Here is a 23,571-nt window from a genome sequence, read left to right on the forward strand (position 1 = left end):
ATACATTGCAGAGGTATTTAAACCAGTCTTAATGTACCAAATAATGTATTTTATCAGGATTTAATGTGATAAAGCCGAGCAGAGAAGCAGCCGAACAGTGAAACATGGTGGTGGCAGCATCATGCTGTGGGGAAACAGTTTTGCAAGGCTCTGAACTTTATAGAAAGTAAATTAGTGTAGGAGGGCTTGAAATGCCTCCAGTGTCCGTCAGTCAGGTAACTGAAGTTGCTCTTTCCGGGTGGAGAACTGCAGGAATGTCAACGCACAAATAAATGTCACGCTCTCTTACATCACAGACAGATATGTGCGGTTTGACCTAATTAAAAAGGTAAAACCTGTGCTCTGGATCATGAATCAACTGAATTCATGTGAGCATGTGTGTGCACTCACCATCGGTGACAAGAGCTCGGCTGGTGAGCACTTTGCCAAGCATGAACTTGATCACAGCCAGGATGACACACACCAAGCCGCTGACAATGGATACGCTGAACAGGAAGTCGTCCTGAAAGAGATGAAGAAGGAAAAAGCAACTGTGAGTCTTTGCCTGCTAGTGTTTGATGTTTATGACTGTGCTCCTGAAGGATTAACCTCAAGTCCAATCTAATGTTTCTTTATCCATTTGTAGATTTACTATGATTATTCAGCAATTGCACTGTGTAAAGGTGTTTTCTACTTTGATTCATTGGCTTCTAAAGCTTTAAATCAGACGGATGTGGGCATCTCTCCAATAAAAGCCCCACAGTGACATCTGAAGAGCAGCATTCAGATCAGGACTAAAGGTCTCTTTCACCAACCCTCCAATCTGTGCAGGTCATTCAGAGGAGCCCTGTAGCTCTCAGATAGTGGATCAAGCAGCACAGATGCATCCACTCCCTCTAAACCAACAAATAATACTCTAAAATTATTCCCTTTAGCTTCTCTTTAATTGCAAAAATCTCTGGTTGCTGTTTAGTTTTAATCATTTTCTTGCTGTAGCTTCTAAGAATTTCACAGCAGAAAGAGTCTGGAGCACAAAGGCTGGCTGAAAGAAGAGAAAGGGAGCTGCAGAGCCTTCAGCACCTCTGCGGCAGCATTAATATTGCACTACGGCCTTGGAGCCATGAAAAGCTACTTTGGCTGGCTCACACATCAAAGAGGAGAGAAAACGTGCTGCATAGACCTGACTAGTCTACAGCACAGATCACATTCTTTAGTGGTATTGATGGATAAGCCCTTCCAGAAAATACAGACATGATTTTATAATGTAAAGCTTTCTATAAGATTTAAGCTTAATTTTACTTTTTTTCAGCTGCATAAAGCTTGAAGCTTAAATAAATGCTCAGTACCCATAAGATTCCCCACATGTAATCCACAGGAACCAACTAAATTTCTTCTTTCTTTGAAAGACCGATATCACAGGTATGTGCAGGGTGAGATGATTTACCAAACATTTATTCTAAAAAGTAATATCTTAAAGAGGGAATCAGGAGGGGACAGTAAACATATATAAACTGATTGCTGGACAGACTTCAGACTCCCTACTGTATACAGTTTTGACATTAGGTACCTAAACAAACCAAGGAATGACTTCAGGAAACATTTGGTACAACATAAAACTGTTCATACCACATGAACTTTTTAACATTTTGTCATTTTACAGTCTCAATTTCTAATGCATTCCATTGGGATTTACTGTATGTGACATTTACATTTTACAGCTACACATCCCCGTGCATGGTGTTCAGTTCCAGCAACCCATGGCAAAACTGTTTCCATTTTGACATTTGGTTTTCTAGGGAATAAACTGCACAGAAATATTCTTGAGCAATTCATGTCAGTCTGACTGTGATTTGAGACTGGGTTCACCTTCCAGCAGGACAATGACTCAAAGCATACTGCTAAAGCAACACTCGAGTGGTTTAAGGGGATACATTTAAATGTGTTGGAATGGCCTAATCAAAGTCCAGACCTCAATCTGAATGATAATCTGTGGTTAGACTTTGTGATGCTGTTCACCAACGAAAACATTGCAAGGAGAAGCTGGAGCAGCTTTGTCTTAAAGAAAAATGGGCAAAAATCCTAGTGGCAAAATGTGACAAGTTCATAGAGATTTATCCAAAGCGACTTGCAGCTCTAACTGTCAAAGTACTGACTTTAGGGGTGTGAACAGTAATGCACGCTGCAGTTTTCTGTTATTTTGTCCTATCTGTTGTTTGCTTCACAATAAAAAATAATCCATCTTCAAAGTTGCAGGCATGTTCTATAAATGAAATTAAACAATAACTACAGGTTGTGAGGCAACAAAACATAAGAAATCCCAAAGGGGGGGCTGAATACTTTTGCCAGGCTACATAGGTCTCATGTTACCCAAACATCCTGGTCCACTGGTTGATCAATGAGATGCAACGTGTGGAGTAAGGCCGATTTCCCCCCAGGATGGTCCAGGATAACATTTTATTCGTTTCGGGTCAATTTCACACTTTTGAAAGCAGGCCAAACCGCCTGGATAAGGTCCTGCAGTTACAACATCTAAACGTTTGTGGTGGCACTATCACAAGAAGCTAACCAGTAAGAGCAGCTACAGCGTAAGGCAAGCAGTTTTAACATTGGATCAAAAACTGCACCCATATCTAATTTCCATTTAAATTAGAAATGAAATGAGAGCTTTTTCTTGTAAGAATTGAATTTCCTGTTAATCTACAATATTCCTTTTAGATAGGAAGAACGTTCTGTGGACAGGTGCAGCTGAAAACCCCATACATTTCAAGCCATTATTTCTTGTAATTTTGATAATTATGGCTTAGAGAATGAAAACCCAAAGTTCAATGTCTCAGAAAATGTGAATATTGTGAAAAAGTGAAATATCGGAAACTCCTGGTGTCACCCTAATCTGTTAACTCAAAACACCTGCAAAGGTTTCCAGATACTCTAGATGGTCTGCCAGTCTGGGTCAGTAGGAAACACAAGCATGGAGAAGACTGCTGACTAGACAGATGTCTACATGACACCCTCACTAAGCCACAGAAGCTCATTGCTAAAGAAGCTGGTTGTTCATAGAGCGCTGTATCCAAGAATATTTAAAGAAAGTTAAGTGGAAGGAAAAAGTGTGGTAGAAAAACTGCACCAGCAAAAAGAATAACCGCAGGCTTGAGAAAAATGTCAAGCAAAATCCATTCATGAGGCTTCACAAGGAATGTCATCTGCTGTATAAGCGAACTGTCACAGGGTTCCATTCTGAATACATCGAACCCCCCCGTTTCAGGCAGACTAGAGTACAATTGTTTGGTCTGCACCAGAGTTCAAATGAGCTTTCACACCCAGACCCATGAAACAGACTAACTGAGGAAATGATCTCTGGGCTGTTACGGCAGATCAAACAGCTTTGGCATGAAGGTGCCCTTAAAACAGCAACGTCTGACCAAGTAAAGCCTGTTTAATTGTGGCGGTTCTGGTGCTGAAAGCTGACTCATGAAGGCAGGGATCAAATCTTGGTTTTATTTCCATTTTTCTTTTTCTTCCCTTCTTGGATGAAAGTCCATATTTGTGCTACATGCAGCATATTTACACTCTTGAAGTGAATGTCTTACCTCACTGAGGTCACTACAGTCCCTGAAACTCATTAAAGTGAAGCTTGTAAGGGCTTTCAGTACAATGCAGAGATCAGTGTTGTTGTGGACACTAACTGACATTAATTGGGCACGAAGAAGCAGAGTGGGACCAGTCAGGTGTCAACCCATCCACCCTCCTTTATATAGACCCCCCACCTCCTCCTTTATCTAACCTGCATATTTAAGCAGCTGCTTACCTTATTAATATTTCATGAGGATGAGGGAGTGTGGGGGAAGTGAGGCAAATCAGCATTATTTCCAACCCTGGCACAGTGAGGAAGGCTTAAAGACGAGCACAGCTACATGCCGCCCTGACTGCAGAAGCCGGTGTGTTACAAAATGAGCGTGTGAGAGAAGAAGAAAAACACAATCTGTCGACCGTTCTTTTGCTTTAGTGCTCGCCATTTATTAGTACCATCTGTCTTCTTCTCTGCAGCAGCAGATGAATGGAGTGAAAACACAGTTGGTCCAATAAATCAATAGAGGATTTGGAAAACTAACTGAATTTCTAACCCGGGTGACTTACAAAGGCTTGGTAACCTTTTGCTCTGAAGCTACTCTATTAAAATTAAAAACTTCATTACAGTAGATCCACATGCAGATATAGATTTTTAAATTTAATAATAGGCAATCAATGCCAAAAGAACAATTTCTGTAGGTCAATCACAGTTTTCATGCAGAGGACAAATACAAAGTATTCACACCTCTGTCTCAAATTTTCCTCACATTACCAACAAACCTTCGCTGTATTTCTGGGGAGATTTTATCTGACAGACCAACACAGTGCAGCGCATAATTGGGAAGGGCAAAGAAAATGATTCATTATAAAACCTGAATCATGTGGTCTGGATTTGTATTCATTAATCACTGAAAATACTCACCGGCACAGAACTTTAAAAATAACTTTTTTATTTTTACCTCCTCAGAACTAAATATGCAATCTCTTTGTGAAACAAAGCAGTCGAATTTTAATGGAGTAATCTGCAAATCATCGTAAACCCAAAACATATAAAAGTTTAATACATTTTTGCCTTATTAAAAGAGAAGCACAGTTTCCCGATTCAAAACACCTCTAGTGCAATTAGACAAGTTTAAAGAAGCCAAAACTGTTTAGTTAACATCGCTGGATGTTTGTGATCCTGAACAATCAATGAAATTAAAACGAAAGCAAGAAAGAGATGGCTAATAAAAGACAAATAGTGTGTTGTGTCTAACATTTTTAATACTATATACATTTGTCAGTTAACCCTGGTTTAAACTTCTCCACTACTTTATCTCTATGCTGTCTGCTAGATTTCAGATTTTAATTTGATTAATCATTTTCCTTCGACTTTACAGCTATGCACAACTTTGTGTTGGTCTAGCACAAAAATCCCAGTAAAACACACTGACGTTTGCGGCTTCAACAGTAAAAGGATCTAAATATTTCTGCATTTCACATTAGCTTTCGTCAAGAAATAAAGAACTTTCTGCAGTTTACGGACCATGAGGGGCTTCACATGAAATATTTAATATGAGCAGTGAGGTTTGTGAGGTTCACAGACACACATAGGTTTCCAACCATGCACAAGATTGCCAAATTTCTAAATATTATTTTTTGATTATCCAATTTTTGATCATAAGCAGTCTCTATGGGGGCCTAGCAACAGGGCAATAAAGCTAATTACAGCAGCGTTAACGCTCTCGAGTCTTCACACCTGAGATTTGTGACATTCTTTATCCAGCAGCACCAGCACGGTTACACCTCATTCTCACAACCAGTTAGTGGGGAATAAAACAAGTAAGAAAAACAAAACTCAGCGTAAAACTAGAGACCAACTGCCTCCTGTTCATCTTCTTGGACATCTAAATGTAGCATTTCTCCTGTCTGATTTAAAACCTCTAATTTTACTGGATAAACTTTAAAACCACCTCCTGGTATTCAACAATAATGTTCATATTTTGGTTATTGCAACAATAACGTACAAAATACTACACAAAGAACCTTTAACTTAAAATAAAATACAGAATATAAATCAACTAGCCTGTCAAGCAAAGATGGAGCATCAACAAGGAAATATTGAAGCTAAACAAAGAAAGAAGGAGCTGCTGCACATCAGGAAATGGATTGTCTGTTTATATGGCCACTTCACCAAATACACACACACACACACACACGTGTCTCTTTGAGAAAAGCATAGTGGTGGCTGCATTATGGTGTGCGGATATTTTTGTTCATTTACCGTCATCATCTTGTTTTCCTGTACTTCTACTCTTTCTTAAATTTAAATGAAACTTAATCAAGTAGCACATCATATTTATTCAGTGTCTCGCATCAACGCCTTCAGGAATGAAACTTACATTTTTGAGAACAAAGCTGTTTTTTACATAATGTACTTGAAGGGAGCGCAGCTCACCTAAAAGTCTTTTAAAGCGGCTTCATTGACCAAAGATTTACAGTGTTTTTAGGGGAAAACCTTGGATATTTCATGCAGAATCTCCACCATGCTTTGCTTAATACTATAAAAAATTAACTGAATGTTCAGGCCACAACGCCTTAAAACTAACAGATTCAACTTCACAGCCTGATTTTACGTATCATGGCAGGAGACACAGCAAAGCTGCAGCTGTATTCTGTCACTCTTGTTTTTCTTCTGACTGTAGAAATATTAAAAATATGCTCATCGCATATTTCTGCTCAGTGTTTCTGTCCTCTTTTTTTAAAGACAACTTTAACTTGCAGAATCTGGCAGATATTAAATATTACTTGTGTTTTAGACCGTGCAATAACAGTTTAAAAGGTCAAACAAAAAAACAATGCCGAATTGCATTTGCACTGACTTTATGCTAATGAGAGCCAAAAGTGACTGCAATTATAGACGTAGTTTAAAAGGTCTGTTTTTCAGTTAGAACTTCAGTTTTGCTTTCTGATGACGGAAGCATTAAAATTTGTAAATGAACGCAGATGTTTTGGGAATTCAGCCCAAACTATTTGACTGTCAGTAAAATCAAATCCATTCCGAAAGGCCAGACAGGGACAGACTCAGCCAGCTTCATGCAAGTCATATAAATATGTGCTATGGTTGTCTGCATGCTGTTTGATTTGGATTTTATGAGTTACATATATTATTAGATACAATATCAAATTCAGCTGGGCTGTTTTCAAATCTAAAATCCTTGTCCCTGGCAGACACCTGAACAGCAGAAGAGTGTCCTCGTCCTGGCTAGACAAGTCCATGGCTCTATTTGACAGAGCTGCAGAAATAACCACAGATTACTCTGAAAAATCTGATTATGCATCCAGCATTTGGCTTGCATTCCCTAGCTCAAGTTCACTCGGGCAGGCAAAATGTCAGGTGACCCTATTTAGCCGTGTGGCTGTCACTAAAATAGCTGCTATAGTTGACAGTATGGTGCTGTTTTTAGTTGTCTTTCCCCCAGATGTGAAGTTGATAGCATCATTTCCCCTTGCGATGAACGTTTTAATCCAAAGCTCTCTGGTATGAACTTTTCTGCTATTTACCGCACACTGTCACACACTGCATCTCGTCATGAAAGACCAACATGTTGCTCATCTTGCAAAAAAATCTTTGTGAAAATTCTCACCACTTCAGGCAGCAGCTTGGTGGCCAGGTCATGGATGGCCTTTCCTATAATGCACATGGAGGACAGGATGAAGATCACACCCAGGATCACACAAGCTCTAAGGAGGGGAAGGAAAAAAGTCAAATGATGATCAGATATGATGCAAACAAAAGGTGACCAGATCTGAAAAGTGTGGGGTGTTTCATATTCAGAATCTGTTGACTATTAGTTTTGCACTCTACAAATCTGGCCTGTATGGAAGAGTGGCCATTGTTGAAAAAAGGTCATTAAGAAGCCATTCAGGAAACACAGACAACGTGGGCCTGATTTACCAAAGACTTGGGTGTAAAAACACATGCAAACTTAATAACCTGCGCCAAACTGATCTAATAACCAGGTGGAAAGAGGATTGCATGTGTCAAATGAGCAAAATAGCAGGTGCAGTCCATTTATCGTGTTTGCCAAGAATATGTATGCTGATCATCAGAATGTGCAAAGTACCGGTAGGAGTACATGAAAAAGTAATAACCTATCACCTGCAATGAATTTCAGGTGCAGTTTCTGCAATTATATTTAGCACATTTGAAAGGCTGGCAAACTGGCGCGCACAAATGTCTGCAGTCATTGTGGCAGGGAGGCGGTATAGATACAATGACAAACGAAGGAGAATCTACCATGTGCATTGTCAACATATTTTGACTGTCAGAAATAAATATAGTAGAGACGTATCATCTATCTAGCAATGCAAATATTGAGCTGCAGGATTACCTAAGGACCACTGATTTGGAGCCAGTCACAAATAGAAGCTATGCCATATCTCCTATGATAAAACTCCTTGCAACACTCCTTAATTAATAGGAAAGCAACGACATTTAAGGCAGATTTAATTCCTCACAGGCAAAGTGGATGCTGTAATCATTTTTAGCAGGTGAAAAATCACCTCTTAAAGGTAGCCTACTTTACCTCATCACTAAACAAAACAAAGTGCATTATTGACAGCTGGGTCATTGCAGAGCCAGTGGAGCTGGAACATATGCCAGGGAAAATCACTTGATGTCACTAAGAAACTATTTAAACAAAAACATGTATTGTTAAAATATTGGCAAAACAAACCAAATGAGTTAAACAAAATAAATGGAAAAGAATTTCTTATTATGTACATAAATATTTAATTTAAATGTTGATCAGGACATTTATGCGATATGTTTTTAAAATTAGCAAGGCTTTAACATACAGCCAGCCAACTTTTACCACAAACTAAGTTGCTGATGTTACGTTTAGGCTTAAATTTGTGAAGAACACAGTGAGTCTCTGAAAGGAGACGAACCTCAACTAAAGTCCTTGGAAGACCAATTTGTCTTTTTTTTTTTTGTAAATACTGATTGCGTTCATTTTGAGCAAGTTACACTGAGCAAAACAGTTAACAAGCTGTGTGCGCTCCTTGTTGAAGGACCACTACCACTGAATGATCCCACAACTATTGCCAGGGCACTGACGGCCCAGACACAGCACTGACCAGCTGCCTCCTGTTTGTAATGATGGCCCGATGGAGACCTCTCCATGGGCGCAGCTCTCACCTACCCCACTATGTACACTATCGGGATGCCTTCAGGGCTGCGCTGAGACGTTTTCTGGTCGAAGCTGATTTGAGGAGTGCGACGGGGATTATCGACATCTGAAGAAGATTCGCCATCAAGGAAGGAATAGATGAATGCTAGCTTTTAGGGCCATGACGGACAACTAACAAAAACTGTTTTGAAATAATGAAGTCATGTTTTTCTTTTGTTCTATGCTCAACAAAATACACAATTCACATTCATGTTGAATTAAATGTCTCCAAACGCTCCATGGTGACCACCAGTTGCACATACAAAATTATCATTTAAATAGGGTAGTCTGCACTAATTTTGCACCGGTTATTTGCACAAGCAATCTTAGTATATCATCCACAACCCGCCCAGCAATTGCACGTGCAATTTAGCGCCCCCTAATTGGGATCTTAGTAAATCAGGCCTTATGTGTAAAAAAAAAACCCTGGTCAGGAGAGACAACATTTGAACTATATGGTCAGTCAGAAATGCAGTGTCCAATGGAAAACAAATATTGCACATCACCCTGAACACATCATCCCCAAAGTCGACCAAGGTGGAGGCAGCTTCATGCTGTAGGGATGCTTATCTGCAGCAGGGACAGAGAAGCTGGCTAAAGCTGATGGAAGATGGACTGAGCTAAATACAGCTCATCTTGGAAGAAAAATTTTTTGAAGCAACAAAAGACTTTAGACTGTAGAGGAGGTTCATCCTCCAGCAGTACAACAACCCTGAACCAACAGCCAGAGCTTCATGGTTTAGAACTAAGCATTTCCACGTGTTAGAATGGCCCAGTCCAAGACTAGATATAGAGCCAATTGAGAATCTGTGGCAAGACTTGAAAAAAATGCTGCTCACATATGCTCTCCACTCAATTTAACTTAGGTTGAGCCATTTTGGAAAGAAAGATTGGGCAAAACAAATCTGTCTCTAGGTGTGCAAAGCTGGTAGAGACATACACCAAAAGGCTTGCAGGTTTAATTACAGTGAAAGGCTATTTAAAGTATTGGCTCTGGGTTCTTCACATAAAATCCCAACAAGACGTTTGTGGGTGTAAGAAAATGTGGAAATGTTTCAGCTCTATGTGAGTTTAGAACAAACCAACTTTCTCATTGTGAAAAAAACAAAACCTAAAAATAATCTACCCGAATTGAAAGCCAGCTAACATTACTATAGTGTTAGAGGGAGTATAGTAGTGCTTTGAGTATTGATTGAGGAGCAGCAGATGTCCTTTAACAACCTTTATCTAATTAACCAACTCTAGGGGGAAACAGAAGCCAGCTGGAGCATATGTCCTGGTCATGCATGGCTACTAGAGTGAATGTGCTCAATGTCTGAAGGCTGCTCTCGAGCAACACTCAGAGTCCTGGGTTTTGACTGGATGAAGTAACCAAGGCAACACGTAACGTCCCTTTGGGAAGTCCGCAGAAGGACAAACACAGAGGAGCAGAGCATCCCCACCAACTGGCTCCCTGTTGTTTCCTGCACATAATGAAAGTACAATGCCTGTGCTGCTGACATTTCTCTGCAACTGAAATAAGGAGTGGAGGCTTTTAGCTAAACTCCCCTTCTGTTTTTGATTCATGAATGAGTAGAAAATGCCTCAGATCACATTTTATTACAATACAAATACCAGAACAGCAGCTGCAGTGTGAACAGGGGTGTTTTTATTTCAAAAAATTAAAAAGTCTTTAATGTCTTCTGTTTTCAAACCTCAAGTATGTTACCTTGGTAACCATGTAGCCTCTGGACTTCACAGTTCAACTGCATCTCTTTTAAAACAAAGACAGGCAGACAAATTAAGAAGAATAACATGGATCCCTCTACAGTGCATCGGTGGCTTCCTCATTAAGCCGTTAAAAGAGAACGGCTGTCTACAAAACAAGCTAAGTCAAAAGGGGAAACCGCAGACAAAGAGCCTGAGTTTAGGTGCATACAAGTTCACTTAATTTTGTTTTATGACATCCTTACATTTTGCAAAAGTCAGGTTTACTTGTTAAGATGATTTCTGACAATATGAGCCATCTGTGCACTAGAAAGCGTAGTCTGGAATGAGATGTAAATCACTGGCTGAGCTGATGCTGTGCAAAACCTCTTCAATTAGCTGGAGGGAAGACATCACGAAGTCCGCTGTCAAGTAAGTCTTTGTTGATCTTTTCATATAGATTCTACTTTGATCAACAGTAAAACCAATTTCAGTTTGGTTAAATTTCGTATTGCTTCGCTTGTGCAACTTAGCAAAACTTTTCCCTAGAGCAGTTCTGATTGGCTGAGCAGGCCCTCAGCAAACAACTGAGTGGACAAGAAAAATGGTGCCACACAACCAGCAAGAAGAACCTCAGCTGAGTCGAGCCAAAGACCCGGTATCATATGGAAAATTATACATACATTCATATCCATATGTGAGGTTCCTGCAAAGTTCTGGTTAGTTTTTCCTCCACGTTTGAGCATCCAGACATTCCCACAGGCAGTACCAGCAGAGACCACCAACCTCCTGCCTTTTAGAGAGTGACCTCAGGGCAGACAGAATCACTGTTGAAGCTCCATCTGAGAGAGGGACTGAGGTGGCAGAATCACAGAGCAGAAACGCACATGGTTCTGAAGAAGCAAACAGCCTAGTGTGAGCCACAGCAGGCTCTACAACAAATGTCTCAGAGTTTACAAAAACGGATCCAATTTATATGCAGAAATATATTAACAATTCAGTCTAATCATACAGATAGATTTAAGGTCAGTTTCATATATTCCAATTCCATCCTAGTTATAAAACAATTCAGTCAAGTGTAGTTTATTATGGCAGTTCATGAAGAGATTTTTATCCAAGTAATTGCATTGAGTCACTGATTTTGCAGCAATCCCTTGCATTGAGCATGGTGCTGAAGACTCCTCGCCGTTTTATTTATCCTTAATATTCTAGTTCAGTTTACTGGATGTCCCTGTGGTTTGGAAAATTTGAGGTTCCCTCCTTTTCTCACCTGTCAGATTACCATTCGATATTAAAACTCCAAATCAGGCTGTGAAAACTCTAGAGAAAGCAGTAAAAATAATATAGATAGGCCTTTAACCCCTCTATATAAGATTTTGAATGTTAATTTCTTCTTCAGAAAACGTATTTTTCCTTGTAGAAGTGAATTATTATGGAGGGCCAAAAGGGACATAATTAAATAAATATAACATTAAATAAATAAATATCATTCAATGTCTCATTAAATATTTAAATTTACAATTTTGTTATTTAATGCATAATTGAATATTTAAATATACAATTAAATTATGAAATGTACAATTAAATGGACAAATAAATAATGAAATGTCCAATTAAATAATTAAATATGCCTTTTAAATAAATTTAAACAATTAAAAACAATTATTTTACTCCATATTTTTTTATTTCATGGCTCCTATGCAGCACTGTCATCATTAGATTACTTATACTGTCAACTTGACATTTGTAATCATTATTTCATGGGACATTTGTTTATTTTATGGGACACATTTAATCATTCTATGACACATTTATTTAATTTAGTCCCTTTTGACCCTCCATAGTATAGAACTTGCGTATTTGTTTAACCTGTACTTTGCTTTTATCTAAATCATTACACTTAGACCTGACTGTGTTTAATACAAAAATAATTTTTTTGTGTGTGTAGTTGGATTTATAAACAAATCTTAATTATGTGATAAATTTTAGACCGATTTTTCTCATGATTTGTTTAGCATATCCAGGGTACTTTGAATTAGAGGGTGACACGGGAGTGGATTTTCTCTCCTGTCCCATCCCGCTCCCACAGAAAAATTTCTTGTCCCATCCCAATCCCAGGCCAGCATAACAAAAAAAATCCTGTCCCGTCCCACTCCTGGTAAATTGACTCCCACTCCCATCCCGCTCCCATTCAGAACGACTCCCACTCCTGTGCCACTCCCATTTTTGTTTTCTTCATTTAGTCTTTTGGCAATTTCTTTGAAGGACCAGTTAGGTCCCTGTTTTTAGCTGTAGTAAAAGCCAGTGAAAGTAAAAAGAATAATAATGAAGAAATAATAAAATATCAAACAAGGAAACAGACCATGCCTATCTTAGTTGAATAAACAAAATGTACCTAGTTGTATTTTACTTATTTATTAAGTGATCGTTTCCTTTGAACAATGACATTACTTTTATGTTTCAAGTTGCTGGAACGAAAGAAAAATGCACCTAGTAAGAGAACTGTACTTGTTGAACAAAAGGACAAAAAGGCATTACCTTCATAATTTAGAAACTGTACCTCAATGGTTCACAGCCCTGGTCCTCAGGGATCCCTTCCCTGCAAGTTTTAGATGTGTGTCTGCTCCAGAACACCTGATTTAAATTCTGACATGACCTCCTACAGGTCCTTCTCAAAAAATTAGCATATTGTGATAATGTTCATTATTTTCTATAATGTAATGATGAAAATTTAACATTCATATATTTTAGATTCATTGAACACTAACTGAAATATTTCAGGTCTTTTATTGTCTTAATACGGATGATTTTGGCATACAGCTCATGAAAACCCAAAATTCCTATCTCACAAAATTAGCATATTTCATCCGACCAATAAAAGAAAAGTGTTTTTAATACAAAAAACGTCAACCTTCAAATAATCATGTACAGTTATGCACTCAATACTTGGTCGGGAATCCTTTTGCAGAAATGACTGCTTCAATGCGGCGTGGCATGGACGCAATCAGCCTGTGGCACTGCTGAGGTCTTATGGAGGCCCAGGATGCTTCGATAGCGGCCTTTAGCTCATCCAGAGTGTTGGGTCTTGAGTCTCTCAACGTTCTCTTCACAATATCCCACAGATTCTCTATGGGGTTCAGGTCAGGAGAGTTGGCGGGCCAATTGAGCACAGTGATACCATGGTCAGTAAACCATTTACCAGTGGTTTTGGCACTGTGAGCAGGTGCCAGGTCGTGCTGAAAAATGAAATCTTCATATCCATAAAGCTTTTCAGCAGATGGAAGCATGAAGTGCTCCAAAATCTCCTGATAGCTAGCTGCATTGACCCTGCCCTTGATAAAACACAGTGGACCAACACCAGCAGCTGACATGGCACCCCAGACCATCACTGACTGTGGGTACTTGACACTGGACTTCTGGCATTTTGGCATTTCCTTCTCCCCAGTCTTCCTCCAGACTCTGGCACCTTGATTTCCAAATGACATGCAGAATTTGCTTTCATCTGAAAAAAGTACTTTGGACCACTGAGCAACAGTCCAGTACTGCTTCTCTGTAGCCCAGGACTGGGGAATGCAGCACCTGTAGCCCATTTCCTGCACACGCCTGTGCACGGTGGCTCTGGATGTTTCTACTCCAGACTCAGTCCACTGCTTCCGCAGGTCCCCCAAGGTCTGGAATCGGCCCTTCTCCACAATCTTCCTCAGGGTCCGGTCACCTCTTCTCGTTGTGCAGCGTTTTCTGCCACACTTTTTCCTTCCCACAGACTTCCCACTGAGGTGCCTTGATACAGCACTCTGGGAACAGCCTATTCGTTCAGAAATGTCTTTCTGTGTCTTACCCTCTTGCTTGAGGGTGTCAATAGTGGCCTTCTGGACAGCAGTCAGGTCGGCAGTCTTACCCATGATTGGGGTTTTGAGTGATGAACCAGGCTGGGAGTTTTAAAGGCCTCAGGAATCTTTTGCAGGTGTTTAGAGTTAACTCGTTGATTCAGATGATTAGGTTCATAGCTCGTTTAGAGACCCTTTTAATGATATGCTAATTTTGTGAGATAGGAATTTTGGGTTTTCATGAGCTGTATGCCAAAATCATCCGTATTAAGACAATAAAAGACCTGAAATATTTCAGTTAGTGTGCAATGAATCTAAAATATATGAATGTTAAATTTTCATCATGACATTATGGAAAATAATTAACTTTATCACAATATGCTAATTTTTTGAGAAGGACCTGTATACAGGCATCAAGAATGGAGGGTCAAACTGGACAAAATTAATACAATAAAATCATCATTAAATAAATAAATGTTGTGAATGTCCCATAAGTGAAGTAAATGTAACATGAAAGAAATGTAACATTAAATGTGCCATTAAATTAAAGGTACCATTTATTTATTTAATACATCATTAGAAACAATAAATGTACCATTATATCATGAAATAGAATATTATGCAATTAAATGTGCCACTGAATAATTAAGTATAATTTTAAAGACGACATGACGTAATTAGTGGTACACTTAATATTTAATAATGATGTAATAAATAAATTGTACATTTAATGGTACATTAAATTTTTTTCTATTTCACAACATATTTATTTAATATCTTCCCTTGATGAAGCCTTTCTACGAGGCCCGCGAGGGGACATGGGGGGATTTTTTTCTTTTTTGTGTCCCCACGCAATAGTCTTTGCGTTATTTCGCAATACTTTGTGGGATAGTTTCCAAACCAGATAACTGCAAAAATGAAACAAACACTACACCCGTTTTGAGAATTATTGAGTTTTATTTTGAAATCAGCCTTAAATAAAATTATCTTCAAATCAGACTAAAAGACAGATTTTATCCACAAGCTGTCAAACAAACTACTGAACAATAAAACTGCACGAAACCACATCTGTGACACTTTATTTCCTTATTACTGCTGCATGATGTGTACCTTTTTTTGTACGCCATTAGTGTTTTTGTTTTTATCGTGATTTGAACGGTTCTTCTTATCCTAAGCATTTAATCGCATTGTTTACTGCGTGTTAACTTGCATATGACAAATAAACCATATCAATGACATATCAGTGTTTGTTTTATGAGCAGTTTATCATCTGTGCTGTTGCTCCAAAATGCCGAACGCAAAAGTATTGCGTGGAGACGCAAAATAAATAAATTTCCCCATGTCCCCTCACGGGTTTCCGTACCTTACCTCTTAAATCTTTAGAGCACATGCAGCAATTTTGTTGGTCATATGAGACTTGACACATGTTGGTACTTTTGGTTTGATGAATGAAGAGATGCAGGGTTGATTTAATCCAGAATCTGTCTTACAAGTGTCCCTGAATCACTGGTGAACTTGATTACAACTAAACACGTTTTACAAGCAGCAGACTGCGTGTTAAAACCGCTACATTCAACTCTCCTGAAGGTCGGTAATATTTGCGACTTTCCTGTCAGCTCTATGAATTTAATAAATAAGTCCTTATTTCTGACTTTACGTTACAAATCCAATTTTACCACGTCCAGTTCTCCACCTGCGTTTGCTCCCTCCATCCTGAACGCAGGTGGAAAACATCGATCAGAAGCACTGTTGGCTTGTGGGTCGTGTAGTTCGTTTGACTCGCATTATAGTATTTGCTTCTTGGAAAAAAACTACACAATGGCGGCGTCGATCCAAGTTTTTTTTTCCCGTGGGAATCCCGAAAAAATGTCAGCCTCTACTTTGAATGTCCTGTTGGTAAACCATTTGGTTTCAAAAAAGTTTTTTTGAGCTGTTTGTTTTCTACAGAAAACAGCTGAATAACAATTTAATATTTGGTGATAATTTTTGGTGACTAACTTTATGATTCCCTCCATTTAAATCAATCTATACTGTCCTATATTGTCTATTTTACACATATAATTTTTTTGGAAGGATATCTGACAGTTTTGATGCTCCTCCTGCATTGTACATGCTTGTTTCATGAATGTTTTTCAGTGCACGTTTCCATATCTCCTCCGGAGGATATGATCTCATCAGCCGTCTCTCCTGCAATTACTTGATACTCCTCTGAGACCGTGACGCATCTTCACTCCTGGGTGTGTGTGAATCCAACATATGCTCCTCCAAGCAGCACAGACAGCAAGCCTTAGCTTTTATCTGATTCGCTCTGTAACTGAAGTCTCTGTTGTTGTTGGGTTTCAGAGTTTCATGATTTGTTTCAGAGTTTGATGACTTCAAGTGATGACTTAAAATTTCTGTACATGTATTCAGGATTTTAATGTGGCACGCTTGTTCTGTTCTCCCTCTTTCAGGGGTTAGCTGGCTGAGCATTCAGGTGACACTGAATAGCTGACATCTCAATACAACTCAGTCTTTTCTCAGAGAGCAGGAGATAAAACATTGAGGGTCTGTTCTGAGATCAGTCCCACCGGACTGAGGCTGAGAGAGCTGAAAAGACTCAGTCTGATAAACCTCTCAGCAGAACAAAACAGGCCACACAACCTCTCATGCTCACACACATTAAACAATGTGGTCACACTTTAAACATGCATGGAACATAAGGATATACCCGTGTATTTATACCCACAGAGGGTGTTGCAGAAGAGTTCATCCCCCTCGACCATTTCCCCATTTTGTCACATTAAAACCTCAAACATCAATGTATTTTACTGAGATTTTATGTTAGACAAACACACATCATTGTGAAAAAAATGAGGGAAAATGATCTATGGTTCTCAAAATGTTTCCTTTAAATGCATTTCTATTCAACCCTTCTGAGTCAGTACTTTGTAGAAGCACCCTTTGCTGCGGTAAGGTCTGTTGGGATGTGCCTCTAACAGCAATATACAGGTCCTTCTCAAAATATTAGCATATTGTGATAAAGTTCATTATTTTCCATAATGTCATGATGAAAATTTAACATTCATATATTTTAGATTCATTGCACACTAACTGAAATATTTCAGGTCTTTTATTGTCTTAATACAGATGATTTTGGCATACAGCTCATGAAAACCCAAAATTCCTATCTCACAAAATTAGCATATCATTAAAAGGGTCTCTAAACGAGCTATGAACCTAATCATCTGAATCAACGAGTTAACTCTAAACACCTGCAAAAGATTCCTGAGGCCTTTAAAACTCCCAGCCTGGTTCATCACTCAAAACCCCAATCATGGGTAAGACTGCCGACCTGACTGCTGTCCAGAAGGCCACTATTGACACCCTCAAGCAAGAGGGTAAGACACAGAAAGAAATTTCTGAACGAATAGGCTGTTCCCAGAGTGCTGTATCAAGGCACCTCAGTGGGAAGTCTGTGGGAAGGAAAAAGTGTGGCAGAAAACGCTGCACAACGAGAAGAGGTGACCGGACCCTGAGGAAGATTGTGGAGAAGGGCCGATTCCAGACCTTGGGGGACCTGCGGAAGCAGTGGACTGAGTCTGGAGTAGAAACATCCAGAGCCACCGTGCACAGGCGTGTGCAGAAAATGGGCTACAGGTGCTGCATTCCCCAGGTCAAGCCACTTTTGAACCAGAAACAGCGGCAGAAGCGCCTGACCTGGACTACAGAGAAGCAGCACTGGACTGATGCTCAGTGGTCCAAAGTACTTTTTTCGGATGAAAGCAAATTCTGCATGTCATTCGGAAATCAAGGTGCCAGAGTCTGGAGGAAGACTGGGGAGAAGGAAATGCCAAAATGCCAGAAGTCCAGTGTCAAGTACCCACAGTCAGTGATGGTCTGGGGTGCCGTGTCAGCTGCTGGTGTTGGTCCACTGTGTTTTATCAAGGGCAGGGTCAATGCAGCTAGCTATCAGGAGATTTTGGAGCACTTCATGCTTCCATCTGCTGAAAAGCTTTATGGAGATGAAGATTTCATTTTTCAGCACGACCTGTCACCTGCTCACAGTGCCAAAACCACTGGTAAATGGTTTACTGACCATGGTATCACTGTGCTCAATTGGCCTGCCAACTCTCCTGACCTGAACCCCATAGAGAATCTGTGGGATATTGTGAAGAGAACGTTGAGAGACTCAAGACCCAACACTCTGGATGAGCTAAAGGCCGCTATCGAAGCATCCTGGGCCTCCATAAGACCTCAGCAGTGCCACAGGCTGATTGCGTCCATGCCACGCCGCATTGAAGCAGTCATTTCTGCAAAAGGATTCCCGACCAAGTATTGAGTGCATAACTGTACATGATTATTTGAAGGTTGACGTTTTTTGTATTAAAAACACTTTTCTTTTATTGGTCGGATGAAATATGCTAATTTTGTGAGATAGGAATTTTGGGTTTTCATGAGCTGTATGCCAAAATCATCCGTATTAAGACAATAAAAGACCTGAAATATTTCAGTTACTGTGCAATGAATCTAAAATATATGAATGTTAAATTTTCATCATGACATTATAGAAAATAATGAACTTTATCACAATATGCTAATATTTTGAGAAGGACCTGTACATCTAAAAACATCTGTCAATTGTTCCTTGCAAACAGCTGAAGCTAAGTCAGAATAGATAAAGAGTATCTTTTCACTTCAGTTTTTAAGTATTGCCACCAGTTTTAATTACATTTAGGTCTGGCCTTTGACTGGGCCACAATAACACGAATATGCTTTGATCTGAACCATCATAGCTCTGGGTATATGTTTAGGGTTGCTATCCTGCTCGAAAGTTTAACCTCTGCCCCAATCTCAAGTTTCTTCCAGCCTTTTTGTTCAGCCAACTTGTTCATCCATCCATCTTTCCATCAACACTGGCCAGTTTATCTGTCCCTGCAGAGAAAAAACATTTCCACAGTATGTTTTACCATAAGGACGGTGTGTCCAGGATGATGTGGAGTGATAGTTTCCACCATAGCGTTTTGCATGTAGTCATTTGACCAGTGCACCTTCTTCCACATGTTTGCTTTATCTCCCTACATGGCTCATGGTAAACTCCAAACAGGACTTGGCTTTCTTCTTGCCACTAGAGAAGAATCGGACCTTGATGGAAGGCCAAATCATTTCTGCGGCTCCTCCAGAGTTACTGTGGGTTTATTGACTCTGATTAATACTCTCCTTGCCATTGTTTTATGACCTACCCCTGCATTAAACCTCTCCACAACTTTATCCCTGAACTATCTGGTGTTGTTCTTGGTCTCCATGATGCTTTTTGTTCATTGGTGTTCTCCAAAAATCTTGAAGCCTTCACAGAACAGCTGGATTTATACTAAAGGGTAAATTAGACAAAGGTGGATGCCATTTAGGTGACTTCTGAAAGTCCTTCATTTTATAAAGAGTTAGCAGATTAAAGGGGACTTATTACAAATACACAGCACACTTTTCAGAGACTAAAACAAACTGAAACCCACATCTCTTTGTTTCATTTGTGTACCACTTGAGACATCTGATAAACTTTATCAACAAAAGAGGGAACAAATAAAGTAATTAAATACCACCTAGAACTAACTGTTTTGCTTGACTGAATGTAAACCACTTTGGTCAACTTATGATTTTAATGTGGTATGTAAATAAATTCACATTCACTTTATTGTAATCAACCACAGAAAATCTGAATTGTGAAGACCGTACAGAAGCAGGCAGTTATCAAGCTAATTGGTAAAGTTACTCAAGAGTGTGTATGGAAGTAAACATAGTGCAGATAACTGGGACTGCTTTTAACAAGCAAGTGAAAGCAACGCTGTGGCCAGCTTACCAGGCCTCTCATTGCATTAGCCCTCCAGTCTGAGGTTTTGAGTTCAGTTTTATTAAAAAGGCAGGTCTTCCTCAAAGCAACCACTTAGTTGTTTAGCTGAAGGGGTTTTCTTCTAAATACAACTGTCTCCTCTCTTCTTCCTTTGTTTTTTATTGGCGGATGGCAAAACAGACGCATTTACTGCCACCTACCAGGCTGGAGTGTGATCATCAATAATCTCAGAGGGAATATACAGGTCCTTCTCAAAATATTAGCATATTGTGATAAAGTTCATTATTTTCCATAATGTCATGATGAAAATTTAACATTCATATATTTTAGATTCATTGCACACTAACTGAAATATTTCAGGTCTTTTATTGTCTTAATACGGAGGATTTTGGCATACAGCTCATGAAAACCCAAAATTCCTATCTCACAAAATTAGCATATCATTAAAAGGGTCTCTAAACGAGCTATGAACCTAATCATCTGAATCAACGAGTTAACTCTAAACACCTGCAAAAGATTCCTGAGGCCTTTAAAACTCCCAGCCTGGTTCATCACTCAAAACCCCAATCATGGGTAAGACTGCCGACCTGACTGCTGTCCAGAAGGCCACTATTGACACCCTCAAGCAAGAGGGTAAGACACAGAAAGAAATTTCTGAACGAATAGGCTGTTCCCAGAGTGCTGTATCAAGGCACCTCAGTGGGAAGTCTGTGGGAAGGAAAAAGTGTGGCAGAAAACGCTGCACAACGAGAAGAGGTGACCGGACCCTGAGGAAGATTGTGGAGAAGGGCCGATTCCAGACCTTGGGGGACCTGCGGAAGCAGTGGACTGAGTCTGGAGTAGAAACATCCAGAGCCACCGTGCACAGGCGTGTGCAGAAAATGGGCTACAGGTGCTGCATTCCCCAGGTCAAGCCACTTTTGAACCAGAAACAGCGGCAGAAGCGCCTGACCTGGACTACAGAGAAGCAGCACTGGACTGATGCTCAGTGGTCCAAAGTACTTTTTTCGGATGAAAGCAAATTCTGCATGTCATTCGGAAATCAAGGTGCCAGAGTCTGGAGGAAGACTGGGGAGAAGGAAATGCCAAAATGCCAGAAGTCCAGTGTCAAGTACCCACAGTCAGTGATGGTCTGGGGTGCCGTGTCAGCTGCTGGTGTTGGTCCACTGTGTTTTATCAAGGGCAGGGTCAATGCAGCTAGCTATCAGGAGATTTTGGAGCACTTCATGCTTCCATCTGCTGAAAAGCTTTATGGAGATGAAGATTTCATTTTTCAGCACGACCTGTCACCTGCTCACAGTGCCAAAACCACTGGTAAATGGTTTACTGACCATGGTATCACTGTGCTCAATTGGCCTGCCAACTCTCCTGACCTGAACCCCATAGAGAATCTGTGGGATATTGTGAAGAGAACGTTGAGAGACTCAAGACCCAACACTCTGGATGAGCTAAAGGCCGCTATCGAAGCATCCTGGGCCTCCATAAGACCTCAGCAGTGCCACAGGCTGATTGCGTCCATGCCACGCCGCATTGAAGCAGTCATTTCTGCAAAAGGATTCCCGACCAAGTATTGAGTGCATAACTGTACATGATTATTTGAAGGTTGACGTTTTTTGTATTAAAAACACTTTTCTTTTATTGGTCGGATGAAATATGCTAATTTTGTGAGATAGGAATTTTGGGTTTTCATGAGCTGTATGCCAAAATCATCCGTATTAAGACAATAAAAGACCTGAAATATTTCAGTTACTGTGCAATGAATCTAAAATATATGAATGTTAAATTTTCATCATGACATTATAGAAAATAATGAACTTTATCACAATATGCTAATATTTTGAGAAGGACCTGTAATAATACAAACCTCAATGATATACATCCATACACACTCACATACATACATACATATATATATATATATATATATATGTATATATATATATATATATACATATATATATATATATATATATATATATGTATATATATATATATATGTATGTATGTTTATGTGTGTGTGTGTGTACGCAAATGCATACACACATAAACATACACGCATTCTTTAAATACGATTAAATAACCCTGTGTTTTTCAAAAATCTAATAAATTTTTTTTGTAACATAATTTGATTTATTTCCTAGAAGATTTATCATAGAAAATCCTATTTTCTCTCTATTTAGTATCGATTTTAGTTGCTGACGTTCCTCCGAATACTTATTACATTCTAATAATACATGCTCTACTGTTTCCATCTGTTTACAATAATTACAAGTCCCTGTTTCATGCTTCCCCATTCTGAAGAGAGAACTATTAAGTCCAGTATGACCAATTCTAAGTCGAGATATAACTACCTCTTCTTTCCGCCTACCATTCATACAATTATTACCCCCCACATACTTTTGAATTTTATATAAATCTCTACCAGTGTCATGATTATCCCATTGTTCCTGCCAAACCTTAAGGATTTTATTTTGAATGATTTACCCTCACTTTTGCTTAAAGGAATACTTCAATTAATAATATCTGATTTCATGGCCCTGTTTAGCTAATATATCTACTTCATCATTTCCCTCTATTCCTACATGAGCAGGAATCCAGATCAATCGAACAAAACATTTCTTATTATATAGCTAAACTAATAAGGGATATATACCTAATAATAAATCTAATCTACAAGATTTGCCAGATTTTATACTTAATAATGCAGCTTGACTATCGGATGCAATAATATATTTACTTTCTTCCCTAATATTATCACGCAACCATTCTAAAGCTAACATAATGGCAGATAATTCAACTGTAAAAACTGCTAGATGATCTGTTGTTCTCCTTTTAATCATGACTTTATGCTGTGGGATATTCACAGCTGCTCCTGTTCTGCCACTATTTGGATCTTTAGATCCATCTGTATATATAATTATAGTATCTTTAAATCTTCCAAAATAATTATTCACTATAACCCATTATGGAGTCTTTCCCTTTTTAAGTAATTCCCCCAATTTCAGATCAACTTCTGGTGTGATAAATAACCATGGTGGAATTGGTGACTGTGGAACCGTAAAACTATACTGGAACTGAGTCAATCCAAAATTATGAGCTTTTATGTCCCCAATCCATCCAAAGCTATTACAATCAGATTTATGATGTTCTCAACAGTCCTGCAGTACAGCCTTAGTTGGATGATACTGTCTCCTCTCTTTCTGAAATCCCTGTCCTGGTTTGCAGGCTACACACACCACAGGTGTGCTCAATCAGCCTAATCAAGGCAGTCTGCACCTTTCCAAATGGTGCATTTGCTGCTTCAGGACATTTGGGCACCAAACAGAGCCCTACACATCGTTCCTCACCCAAAACCCGTTCAAAACCTAGGAGAACTTTTTTTTTTTTTTTACCACTCCCGTCACAATAGAGATTTGTGCTTATAATGTGACAAATTGTGGAAAGATTTAAGGAGTGTGGATACTTTTGCATA

At 39.2% G+C, this 23,571-nt stretch overlaps 1 protein-coding gene and 1 long non-coding RNA gene across 4 annotated transcripts in view; one reads left to right on the forward strand and one right to left on the reverse strand.

Annotated features, from left to right (window-relative positions):
* LOC124861578 (transmembrane protein 163-like) overlaps nt 1-23,571 on the reverse strand; it is a 42,615-nt gene that overhangs the window by 6,310 nt on the left and 12,734 nt on the right. For both annotated transcript variants that reach the window (XM_047355415.1, XM_047355416.1), the window contains exons 6-7: nt 7,173-7,269; nt 391-502 (exon numbers count right to left, since the gene is read on the reverse strand). In XM_047355415.1, the coding sequence (XP_047211371.1) occupies nt 391-502; nt 7,173-7,269 (209 nt within the window). The remainder of the gene's footprint in view (nt 1-390; nt 503-7,172; nt 7,270-23,571) is intronic.
* LOC124861579 lies at nt 10,491-17,305 on the forward strand. 2 transcript variants are annotated; one of them, XR_007036673.1, is made up of 5 exons: nt 10,491-10,669; nt 10,777-10,877; nt 10,995-11,103; nt 16,409-16,509; nt 16,726-17,305. It is a non-coding gene; the product is annotated as an uncharacterized LOC124861579 (long non-coding RNA). The 2 variants fall into 2 exon arrangements; XR_007036674.1 differs by lacking the exon at nt 10,995-11,103.

The sequence above is a fragment of the Girardinichthys multiradiatus genome, chromosome 24 (assembly GCF_021462225.1).
Source record: "Girardinichthys multiradiatus isolate DD_20200921_A chromosome 24, DD_fGirMul_XY1, whole genome shotgun sequence".
Taxonomy (NCBI): Eukaryota; Metazoa; Chordata; class Actinopteri; order Cyprinodontiformes; family Goodeidae; genus Girardinichthys; species Girardinichthys multiradiatus.